The sequence below is a fragment of the Tupaia chinensis genome, unplaced genomic scaffold (genome assembly GCF_000334495.1).
Source record: "Tupaia chinensis unplaced genomic scaffold, TupChi_1.0 Scaffold000235_1, whole genome shotgun sequence".
NCBI lineage: Eukaryota > Metazoa > Chordata > Mammalia > Scandentia > Tupaiidae > Tupaia > Tupaia belangeri.
Window position 1 is genome coordinate 5356232 of NW_006159713.1, and position 12605 is coordinate 5368836.

General features: G+C 52.1%; 1 protein-coding gene across 1 annotated transcript in view; it reads right to left on the bottom strand.

The window, feature by feature from the left end:
- Window positions 1-1763: 1763 nt before the first annotated feature.
- LOC114007793 (cyclic nucleotide-gated cation channel beta-1-like) overlaps window positions 1764-12605 on the bottom strand; it is a 13084-nt gene continuing 2242 nt past the window's right edge. The window contains exons 3-6 of the mRNA XM_027771834.1: window positions 6873-6957; window positions 6259-6292; window positions 3727-3991; window positions 1764-1905 (exon numbers count right to left, since the gene is read on the bottom strand). Coding sequence (XP_027627635.1) covers window positions 3891-3991; window positions 6259-6292; window positions 6873-6957 — 220 coding nt within the window. The 3' untranslated portion in view covers window positions 1764-1905; window positions 3727-3890. The remainder of the gene's footprint in view (window positions 1906-3726; window positions 3992-6258; window positions 6293-6872; window positions 6958-12605) is intronic.

Genomic DNA, 12605 nt, shown 5'->3' on the forward strand with positions numbered 1-12605 from the left:
AAAGCGAGAAATCACTCCCCCAGGGGGGATGGCCATGCCGCAATCCCTTCTCCTCCATTCTCCTCTCGGGATCTTGGGCACACACGCACATGCACCCGGCCTGAGTTTAAGTTGCCGGGGTCCGGGACACGAACCACGGTCGACTACGTGGGAGTCCAGCGACATAGCCATTACGCTAACTGCTGGTCCCGAACAGACATTTCTTCAATGAGGACATACAAATGGCCAACAAATGCTCAATACCACTAATCAAGCAAATGCAAATCAAATCCATAATATCACCTCATATCTGTTCATTATCAGAAACAAACAACAACAGAGAATAAGAAGTGTTGGTGAGTATGTCGAGAAACTAGAACCCTAGTCCACTGTGGGTGGCCATGTAAAATGGTACAACCACCAAAACATAGAGCAGGCCAGACTGGTGCACAGTTGGTAGCAAACTGAACTGCAGTCCTAAGGGTCACATGGCTAGACCACAGATTCAGGTCCTTGGATCAGCCTGAGAATTTGCTGGGCCCATGTGCATGGGCCAAAGATCTCGATAGCTGGAGGACAGGGAAAGATGAATTGTGGCATGATAAGACCTTATCAAGGGTCTCTCTCTCTCTCTCTCATGCACACACATGCTCTCTATCATGACTAAAATAAATAAGCTTTGAGGTCAGCAGGCTGCATAGCGGTTAAGGCACTGGGCTCTCACTTGGCCAACTGTGGTTCAAGTTCTAGACTCAATGGCTTGAAACTCATGCGGGGCATGCGCATGTACATGCCCAAAATCCTGAGGGGAGAAGGGAGTGCAGCATGGTCATCCCACCTGGAGGGTGATATCTCACTTTCTGTCTCTGGTGAGTGCATGTGCTCTAGAAAAACCTCTAAAAAAAAAGAAAATATATAAGCTTTAAAAAAAATTTTGTGTGGAGGCTCCTCAAATATAATCTAGTACTCTCACTTCTAGATATTTATCCAAAAGAATTAAAATCAGAATCTCAAAGATATCTGAACCCTCATGTGTTCATTGCAGCATTATTTGCCATAGTTAGCTGAGAGGTAGAAACAACCTTAATGTCCGTCAATGGATGAATGTACGAACAAAACATGGCACATACATACAATGGAATAGTATTCAGCCTTTACAAAGAAGGAACTCCTGTCACAAGCAACAACGTAGACGGCCCTTGAGAACATTATGCTAAATGAAATAGGCCAATCACAAAGAAACAAATACTGCATGGGTCTTCGTACATGAGGTATCTAAAGTAACCAAACTCATGGCCCTACTCCCTATAGACCACGGCCCTATTTCCGGAACTAGAAGCAGGAAAGACGGTCATAGTTCCAGTTCTAACACAAACTCGCTGTGTAACTTTGGGCCAGTTGTATGCCCTCCCTGGTCTTAGTTTCCTCATCTGACAAATGAATAGGTGGTAGAGGGTTGAGAAAAGCCCAAGACACCAGCAAATGGCGTAGCAGTTGCGTCACTGGACTCCCATATGGTTGACCACAGTTTGAGTCCAGACCTGGTGGCTTGCAACTCACACCAGGTGCATGTGCATGCACATCCAAAGATGCTGGAAGGAGAACGGAGAAGAAGGGACTGCGGCATGGCCATCCACCCAGAGGGTGATTTCTCACTTTCCCTCTCTCTGTGTCTATCTTTCTCCCCAACGAGAACACATGCCTAAGGCAAAAACCTCTAAAAAAGAGAGAGAGAGAAGCCCAAGAGAAGCATAAACAGTGACCTGTGGGTCCCCAAGGCTGAGCCTGGGACTGTGAGGGTGTCAGATTTGGCAGGTGAAGGTGGCAGCAGCTCTGGTGAAGGTGGACTCTCCTCCACGATAAGGGGGTGGCTGTCAGCATCAGTATCTTCCACCTGAACTTCTGGGTGCTCTTTCGTGGCAGGTACTGGGGGAGAGGGAGGAGAGGAGAGGGTCAGAGACAGAGAGAAGTGAGGTCCCAGGCATCTGGCTGTCTGCTTGGAAAAAGACTCAAAAGACACATTTGAGGAGGCCTCTGGCAGCTTCACTTCCCAACAGGTGCCACATGAAAGCTCCATGGCAGAAGTGCAAGAATGCAGAGCCCAGGGTCTTCTGAAAGCCACAGCCACCCCAGCCACCAGCGCGGGAGCCACAAAGGAAGTCATAATGTCACAAAAGCCACAGGAGCTCCCAGACACCGCCTGCAGCCCAGTTCTGCAAAGCCAAGCCTCATTTTCTTGAGTCTGGTGGAGCCCCCAGAGAGGGCTTGGAAATCCCAGGAGAGCCAAGCCGTGGGGCCTGGCCTGGTACAGCTGGGTCAGCTGCTTCTCCTCTCTGAGACTGGGTTTCTCCACCACAAGGTAGGGGTGATCATGCCTTCCCAGGCCTGTGAGGGCGGGGCCAGGAGATACAAAACCTCGCATGCTTGCAGACCCTCAAATGGAGAGGATAACATGCTATCTTTGTAGCCTGGGCACCCCTGGTTGAGGTACCTGCTGTGGCATTTCCTTGTTCCTGTATACAACAAGAGCCCGAAATTTATCAGCCAGCCCAGGTCTGAACCTTCGAGGCTTGGTATCCTGTCCGATAAGAATCAGATTCTTTCTATTTTGAAAGTTTATTTTGTTAGGCTGGCCCTGTAGCCTAGTGGGTAAGGGAGCCACATCCCACACAGCTTCTGCCACAGTTTGAATCCTGACCCGAGTGGCTTGAAAAACACACTGGGTGCATGTGCGTGCATGCCCCAAATCCCAGCAGTAGAGAGAAATGGAGAAGGGATTGCAGCACAGCTATGGCCACATTGGGGTTGTTCTCTTTCTCTCTCTCTCTCTCTCTGGTGAGCACATGCATCCTCTGGAAATAACAAAAAAGTTTATTTACTTATTTACTGAGAGAAAGAGAGAGAGAGAGGTAAGAACCCTCAGGCTGCAACCTCTCCCTCTCCACCCCAGCCTTTCAGCTGGAGCCACGTGGGTGGCCTGGGTTTGGATCCTGGGTCGACCTGCTCACACCAGGCATGAACCTTCATGCCTGTGGTCCTGGCTGACTGGGAGGCTAGGGGGTAATATCACAACCTGAGGCCCTGTTGTGAGTACATGTCTCTCTCTCTTTCTGTCTTTCTCTCTCATTAAATAAACAAATAAGGTTCTAAATAAGTAAATACCACCCCCATGAGAAAAGCCAGTGTGCTGTGGAGTTGCTTACACTTATTTAAAGTTTGATGGAGGGACTGTAGGTGGCCTCAAGACTCTTTGGCATTTGTTTTGCCTCCAGGGAAGAGGATGAGCAGAAATCAGTTCTTCAAAATCAAAGACTCTCCCAGACTTCCTCTGGGAAAGAGAAGAGAGTCTGAAGCAGAGGGGACCAAACCGTCCTTCCCAGCAAACCCACAGAGGTGAACCGGAAGGAGGGGTGGGCGTAGAGACAGCCTGGACAAGGGCAGGGCCCCAGAGCGGCCCCGGGCAGCAGAAAGCTGCCCAACTTCAGCATCTGCGAGGCTGTCTCAGGGAGCTGGGAGGGGCAAAGCTCTCACAGCCCCTACAACTTCGATCCCCCCCACCTACAGCCCTTCAAGTCGCCACCTGCTAGCAGGATGAAGGCACTGCTGAGCAGAAGAGGGAGCATTTTTCCATGAGCACGGCCTGGAATGTCCCCATGCCATGGCAGTGGCAGCATGCGGGAAGGCAGCCCAAGCCATGCAGAAAGTACACGCCATAGGCACAACACGCTGGGAGGGCGGGATCACTACCTAGGCGACGGATGGAGCTCCTGGCCTCCCTGGCGAAGCTGGAGTTGGACAAGGCGGTTCTCCGGGAGACGAGGACAGGGATGCGGGTGATTGCGGGGCGGTAGCTGGGCACGTTAGGGAGGTTCTCCACCAGGTTTGGGGGGCCGGACCCGGGTGCCACCTGGTCATGTGGCTGGTCTTGGACCAGACGATTCAGCTCCACGTCCCGGGCTGGTTGAGCCATGGTGCTGGGGCAGAGGCTCTTGCAGAGGTGGCCCCTTGGGGACTGCAATTGGGAGCAGAGTTGGGGCAGGCACTGTAGGGCGCTCCTCCCTCGGTACCGACACAGACCAGCCTGGGCCCACTCGCGTGTGTAGCCCCAACACCAAAGTCTGAAGTGTCCTCTCGTCCTTGGAACTCAATATCTCACATGTCATCAAGTCACAGGGCTCAAGGGACAGCTCCAGAACCCCAGCTTCTTGGGTCTTCCCACTTACCAACAACCAGCAGCATTTCTGTCCTATACTCAGAAAAGTCAGCACCGCGGAACCCAGAACTCAGAGACTCTCGGACTCTTAGCCCCAAAGAGTCCCGAACTCAAACAAGTAATTTTATTTCAGTCCAAAGAAACCCTGAAAGTCCATTAATTTCGCTTCCAACCAGGGCAGTAACTCCTCCTAGGGCCTGGCTCTCAACCTGAGCTGCATGTCGTTCACTTCCCATTAGGGTGGTTTGACAGTTTCTGGGGGCACAGGCCCATCCCCAGAGATTCAGATTTAATGGTCTCAGGCGAGGCCTGACTAGGAATTTGTAAATCTCCCCTCCTGAGGGATTCCAGCGTGTAGTCAGTTTGAGAGCCAGAACTCAAGGCCGTTGACTCACTGCCGGCAGACCACTCAGCAGGTCTTGCTGACATGCAGACTGACTCAGCAGGTCTGGAAGGGCCCAAGAGTCTGCATTTCTAACCGGCTCCCAGGGAGGTCAAAGGCACCGGCTCGACAGCCACACTTCTGAGTAGCGACCAACTACTGGCTGTGCCTGGCATTGTCAGCGTGTGGTTCCCAGACCACCTGCCTCTAAATCACCTGGGCACGGGGGCAGAGCCAGCCTGGCGGAGCCTGAGTCTGTGCCTGGCTGGTGTTGGCCTTGCCCATCCATGTGGGGCCTAGCACTGGGCCTGGTTTAGCAGATTCCTACAGAGATGTGTCCCCATGAACAGAGGCTGCTCTTCAAAGAGCAGGTGGGGTGCAAACTCATACACCCAGGGTGAGGATGCTGGGTCCAGTCCCCTCTCGGCAGCATTTGGCTGGCCACAGCACCCCTGTCCCCATGTCAACTCCTTCCTCAGTGCTAGCCACAGCACTAAGTCTCTCTCTCTTTGTTTTTTGTTTGTTTGTTTGTTTTAGAGATTGCTATAGGCACGGGCACTCGCCCGAAAGATAGAGAGACAGAAAGCGAGACGTAACCCCCCCACCACCAGGGGTGGATGGCCACACCACAATCCCTTCTCCTCCATTCTCCTCTCGGGACCTTAGGCACGCATGCACATGCACCCGGCATGAGTTTTTTAAGCTGCTGGGTCTGGGACTTGAACCACAGTTGACTACATGGGAGTTCAGCGACATAACCATTATGCCATCTGCTGGCCCCACACTAGGATCTCTTTAATGTCTTTTCCCATTTCTCTGCCCAGCAACCTGGGAGGTATGTATATATTATTGCCCTGTTTTTCTTAATTTGGGAGCCATTGTTCAGAGGGGTCACAGACCTGGCTCTAGGTCACACGGCAAGGAGAAGGGAGAGGCCAGGAGTGAAATGCGGGTTTTGACCTCTTGGTCAAATCCAGCACACACCGAGCCTCCGTCTTCCCATCCGTGAAATGGTCCATCTGCGTCCCAGGGCATCCGAAGCACCAGTGGCTTGAGGAACGCAGAGGTGTGTCAGGCAGACGCCTGCACGACAGGGTTGGCTTGGAGTCCCTCTGCCCTGGACTCTGTCCCCACTGTTCCTGGTATTCTCAGGGTTGGGGCTGGGAGGGGTAAAGGAGCAAAGATACGTGCTGGGCACAGCCTGGACTCAGCAGCTGGGGCAGACCCGTACAGAGACGTGGAGGCCGGGACACAGCAGCAGCAGCCCAGCCCAATTTTCAATCAAAAGCCTTAATCTGAGTGGCACCCAGCACTGTGATGGGTGCTGAGGGAGGTGTCGCCAATGGGGATGACGCTGCTGTGACCCAGCCAGCTGCTGCTGAGATGGGACTGGACCGGGTGTCCTGGACAGCAGCCCACACAGCTGCATTGCATTCCATTGAGAGAAGGCGGCAGTAGGGGTTTGGTGGGAGTCCCCTAGGGCCCTCAAGACAAATATATATGCCCCCAAGTCACAAGGATGGGTTTTGCCTGAGGATGAGGAGTGGGGGGGCTGAACTTGTGGGGGAGAGGGAAGAAGATGGAGGAGAGGAGGAGGGGTCATCCCTGCCCCGAGGCTGCCTCAATCCTAAAAGTATCCCGGACAACCTTGTGCAGTGCACCACCTTCACCACCACGCCCCTACCTGCGGAGCTGTCAGCAGCCGTCCCCTGCAGCTCCTGCAAAATGTAAAGTGGGAACAAGCGTCAGTTCTGCCCAGCCCTCGCCTAAGCCCACCCCTCAGGAACTCAGCCTTCAGTTCAGGAGTCCTCCAGGGCCCAGGTGGTTAGGCCCTCTAGGTCACCTTCTGGGCATCCTACAACCTGTAGAGGGCAGTGCACACCGAAGCCCCAGGCCCTAAGTCCTGCACTTGCCCGGTATGATGACAAGAACCCCCACCCCCATGCAGTCCTATACAGGTGGGACCCAGCAATGAAAGCAGCTGCCTCAGACGCCCCACCCCAGGACTGCACTTCACAGTGTGCAAGCCACTGAGGCCCAGTGCGGGGAGGAGACGAGCCCACAGGCAGGCGGCCAGGTGAGGGCTCTAGCACAAGAGCACTGGAATCAGGTGACTCGCCCTGGCTAAGCCCCTTCCTGATGCCATCTGGCCCCTGGAAAGACCTGGGACTTTGCAGGGCCCACCACCCTGCTCTCTCTGTCCTGCAGGCATCTCGCCAGCAGAAAACCCCCCTGGTAAATGAAACAGACCAGGCCCCAGCCTTCACAGGTGCCTGGGTGCCTGGCGCTCCTCCGTACCTGGTTCCAGATGCTCCGCTCTTCTGGCTCGTCTACTCCGTCCTGGTCTGCCTGTGCCACCCAGCAGCTACCCAGCAGGAGGACACTGTGACCAGGAGGCAGGAGGAAAGGGCTGGGTTAGGGGCTAAATGATTCAGACCTACTGGTGCAAGCTCTGGGCCAGGAGCTGGGGACACAGTGGTGCCCCAGGACTGGCCCTCACCCTTGTGAGGCTCACAGGGCAGCATCCTGCTCACAGTCACCTCGCATGAGACACACACTCTGCAAGGGGCTGTCAGGATGCCTAAGACTCTGCCGGAAAGTAGGGCTTCCCAGAGGAGGTGGCCTGTAGATGGGTCTGAAGGAGGATGATTTTACCACCAAGAATTGGGAGTGGAAGGGCATTTGGGATGGGGGGGAACAGCACGTGTGAAGGAAAGCACAGAGGACAGTTAGGAGAGCTGTCTTGGGGTGTAGCCCAAAGGGCACGGCAGGGTGCTCAGGATATATGCCCAGGATTTCCCCCTGGAGAGTCTCAGGTCAACCTTGGGGATGCAGGCGGGCAGGGAGTATGAGCAAAGTGTAGCCAAGAGGGTTGATCTGGCCTGGACAAAATCACACAGCAAATTGTCTCAAACCACACCCAGGTTCTTTCCATGCCGTGAAATGAGAGCCACACTGCAACAGCTGAAGGTTTAGGGCGGGTGGCCCAGGCAGCCCCCACACATGAGTGACAGGGCCTGGGGCAAGATTAGAGAGAACGGAGAGGACTGCAGCCGATTGGAAAGCCCTTGTCTATGTGAAAATGGCGACCCTGCTCTCTACGTGGTTGGACACCTGGGGAGGAGGTGCCTTTCTTTTCTAATATCCAGAGGGTATGTGTGCTTACCATAGAGAGATAGAGAGACAGAGAGAAAGAGGGAGAAGGAGAAGAAAGCCTCTCCCATGGGGTGTAGTCACACTGCAATCCCATCTCCATTTCTCCACCCTGTCTCAGGATTTGTTTTTAAGAATTATTTAATGTTATTAATCTTTATTATTATTGTTTTTAATTTGCTACAGAGCACACACACTCACCAGAGAGAGAGAGAGAAAGTAAGAAAGCAAGTAACCGGGTCCAAGATTCAAACCACAGTCAGCCATGTGGGAGTCCAGTGCCTAACCACTCTGCCATCTGCCGGGCTCCGTCTGATTTTGAGCATGCATTTTTACATGCTGGGTGTGTTTTTCTTTCTTTTTTTTTTTGGAGAGGTTTTTGCTATAGGGCGCGTGCGCTCGCCAGACAGACAGAGACAGAGAGACAGAAAGCGAGAAATCACCCGCCAGGGGGGATGGCCACGTCACAATCCCTTCTCCTCCATTCTCCTCTCGGGATCTTGGGCACGCACGCACACGTGCCCGGCGTGGGTTTTAAACCACTGGGTCCGGGACGCGAACCGCGGTCTACTACGTGGGAGTCCAGCGACACAGCCATTACGCTAACTGCTGGTTCCCTGTTTTTCAAGCTGCTGGGTACACGGTCAGCCAGGTAAGATTGAGCTCCCTTAGCGGGCGGGCTATGGGCTGGCCCCATCTTCTTATTTTCAGAAGGAACCCACACTGCATGTTTTGTTTTGTTCTGCATTTTTCTTATTACCAGAAGGCTCATGCAGAGAGAGAGAAAGCAGCCCCCACAGATGTGTGTGAAAACTGTGTGTGTGTGTCTGTGTGTTGTAACAGCATCTGCAGAAAGATTTATATGTCAGTATTAGATCTCGAAACATCATCTTCTATCTAAAAGCTACTTTATCTGTCTGATATTTTAAAAATTAGCTATAGGGCATTCATGCTTGACCAAGAGAGATGGGGTGGGGGGACTGTGTGAGAAAGGTCCAATCCTTTCTCCTCCATTCCCCTCTCAGGATTTTGGGCACGTGTGTCCAGCGTGTTGAATTTTAAGCCACAAGGTCTGGCACTTGAACTGTGCTGTCAGACATGTGGGATCCAGCACCTTAATCACCACACCACCGGCTGGCCCTCTGTCTGATTTTCTGTTTGTTTGTTTTAGAGATTTCTGCTATTGGATTTTTGCCCAGGAAATGAACTGCTCACTGTCCCAGCCTAAGGCTTCCCGGGGGCCTGCTCATTTCGGTACCAGACAGGAAATGACTGTGCGTATGGCCTTGAACGAGTCACCTGCAAGTGCTAGGGTTGTCTCTGTTTGTCCATCTGTCATGTGGGAAGAACTTGCCTGGCTTGTGCAGCTTGACTTGTTTGAATGAATTCAGAAGGGCTGATGGAAGCGCATGTCGCAAAAAGTCACAAAAGCCCGTCAGGCACTGTCTGGGTTCTTCATCTCTGAACAGTGGTAAACAGCCTTCCTTGTCTGTGATTCCAAGTGTTCACTTTGGAGCCAGCTCAACTTGAGGCAGAGCCCCAGCCCTGCCCTCCCTGGCAGGGGCCCCAGACACACAGGGAACTGTCTCAGTTCTCTCATCTGTGAAATGGGATTAATAACAACCCGCCATTCAGGCTGCCCGAGATCGGTGTCTGGCACAGAATAAAGTATTAGTCAATGGCAGCTGTTATTATTATTGTTCTTGTCATGGCTATTATGAATCCCAGAGGAGGTGTGATCTGCAGGGTTATGAAGTCACCCACGGTGAGTTGAGGAACATTTTTCATAAACATCTCCAGATATTGAGACAACTAACAAGCCCAACGTGGCCCTATCTGCACCACCAGAGGCAGCTTTGGGGCCCCTGGACCAAAGTCACATTGTCCCTGCTCCACCATGTGCCCAGTGGCTTCCAAGGCTCCCTCATGCCTGGCTGAGAAGCAGCAGGCCATCAGCTTCTAGAAAGTTCCCAAGACCCATGGATTGCCAAGTAGAGAAACAAACAGACTGGCTGGTGGGCTTCCTGAAGGGCCCCTTGGCTTTCCAAATTAAAGATTTAGGGAGCAACAGTGGCAGCCAGCTTGCTAGAGTTTACCAGTTGTCTCTTCCTTTTCCAAGCAATTCAGCAGCTTCCTTAAAGTAGGGTCCCCTAAATGTCCCATCCCTGAAAGGAGGAAGAAGGGGAGCCTTCAGGAAGAAGCAGCCACCTACTTGGGTCTCGCCGTCCTGGCCGGCAAAGGTGCCCATGGTGCAGGAGTTCAACTGGGAGCTGTGACTTCCATCCTCAGCCTGAGATCAGTGGATGAAGAGTAGACGGGGAGAGCCCCAGCCCAGCCCTGGGACCAGCTCCCAAGCCAGTGAGGCTCGCATGGCAGACGAGCCACCAGTCCTTCCTGCTTCTAATCAGGTTGAGGGATGTGCAGGGGATGTCTTCAGAAATGCCCCCAGGGAGGCCAGGTGGGGACCAAAAGGCCTTGGTTGCTAGGAAAAGCTGAGCTGTTGCCTGCAGAGACCAGGTCGCTAGGCGACCATCTGCTGTTACCAAGGCCTTCACGTCATCAGTAACCCCTGTGCCTCCACAAGACTAGCCAAGAGCAACCTTCCCCAGTCAGTAACAGCTCAGTTCTGCTCACCCAGGCCTGGCACCCTTGGGTTCACCCACTCTGTCACCACAGTGGTCCTTCCTTGGTCCATATCTTGGCCAAAGACCCAAAAGTTCCCTGAGTTTAAAACTTTGGGACAATGTTTGTGTGGATATGTGTGCACAGTGTCATCTGTAACTCTGTATGTACATGCTTGTGTGTGTGAGCATATGTGCAAGTGTGGATGTGTGCAAGTGTGTGCATGTGTACCCATGCGCACAGATGTGTATATGTGCTTGTGCATATATGCAAGAGATCATTACAGGTGAACTGTGTTCATGCCTGTACATGTATGTGTGTAATGTGGGTTTATACATGTATAGTGCTGATATATGCATGTGTGTACCATCCACTGAGAACATGTACATAGTTAGCATGGATGTGTGTGAGCCATTGATCCCTAACCTTCAAAGGTTTCAGCTCAGAAAAAGTGATAAAGAAAGGTGTTTTTAGGGGTCAGCAGGTGGCATGGTAGTTAAGGTGCTGGACTACCACATGGCTGACCACAGTTCAAGTCTCAGACCTGGAGTCTTGCTTTCCCACTGTCTTCCCTCCGTCTCTGTCTCTCTCTGTGTGTGCACATGCCCAAAGCAAATTTAAGAATAAAAAATAATAATAATACACAAAATTAAATAAATAATTCTTTAAAATAATAAAAAAAAAAAAAGAAAGAAAAGGTTTTGGGGCCTGAATGCTAGGCGTGAAGAGGGAGCATCTCAGAGCGAGCGCTCTCCCTAGAGGCAGGGGTGGGCAGCAGAGGCCAAGCAGGGCTGCACTAAGGAAGAGAGGCGGCAACTGAGGTCTTCACCTTGCCTGATGGAGAAGAGGCCAAGAGGGCAGAAGTGTGACAGGTAACAGCCAAGCTTAGTTTTTGTGTAAGAAATGAATTAATTGAGGCAAACAGGTGGCATGATGGTTAAGGTGCCGCACTCACAAGGTCAACCACAATTCGAGTCCCAGACAAGGAGGCTTTAAAATTACTCAGAGCCTCTGTGCTTGCAGGCCCAAAATCCCAGGAGGAGAAGTGATTGCAGTGTCCATCCCCCCAGGGGTAATGTCTCACTTTCCCTCTCACTGTCTTTCTCTGGGGAGCACACACATCCTATGAGAAAAACCTTAAAAACAAACAAACAAACAAAGAAATGAATTCACAGATCAGATAAATAGAATGTACAGCCTTCAAGGAATTGTGAGCTCTCCATCACTAGAGGTAAGCAAGTAGAGGCTGAGCAGCCTCTTATTAAGAATGGAAAGATTAGGACCAGCAGTTGGCATAATGGCTATGTCGCTGGACTCCCGCGTAATCGACCACGGTTCAAGTCCTGGACCTGGTGGCATAAACTCACCCCAGGCACGTGTGTGTGTGTGCCCGAGATCCTGAGAGGAGAATGAAGGAGAAGGGATTGTGGTGTGGCCATCTCCCCTGGGGGGATTTCTCACTTTCTGTCTCTCTGTCTCTCTCTGTCTTTCTGGCGAGTGCATGTGCCCTATAGCGAAAACTTCTCCAAAATAATAATAATAATTTTTTTAAAAAGAATGGAAAGATCATATGTGAACTGAGCAAGAGTAGACTCCCTAACCCAGCCTCCAGGCCCTGCACTCTTCTCTTCCCTCCCTCCTCACTGGCACCTCGTCAGTTCTCTCTGGTTCCTCCTTCTCTCCCTAACCTCCAGTCTGGACTTTGGGCCTCCACCCCCTGGGCATCTCCCCACAGCTTCCAATGCTATCTCCATGACCCAGCTCTCACCTTCCCAGCCCCACGCTTCCCATGCTTAACTCCAGACTCAGGGGTCCCACTGTCTGCTCTTCATCTCCATGTGCACCCACCTACCCATCCACCCTTCTTCCATCCACACTGCTCAGAGCCTCTTAGTGGTTTCTTCCTTCCTCCTTTCTTTCCTCCTTTCCTTTCCTTCCTCCTGTTCTTTCTTCCTTCCTTCTTTCTTTCTTTCAAAGAGAGTGTGCATGAGTGAGTGAGAGACAGAGGGAGAGAAGAGCACCCTTGGCGGCGATCCCCCTTCTCTGGCCCTCCAGCTCCACAGGATCACAGATTTCCATGCACATGCCCAGTGTGTTTTCAGGCTCACTCAGGATCTGGACCCAAGGTCAGCCATGTGGCTTCCAGCACTGCAGTCCAGTCCACTTGGGATTGTGCCACCTAGGCTGGGCCTCTTTCTTTTCTTTTTTTTTTTTTTTTTTAGAGAAAGATTTTTGCTTTCGGGCATGTGGCGTTGC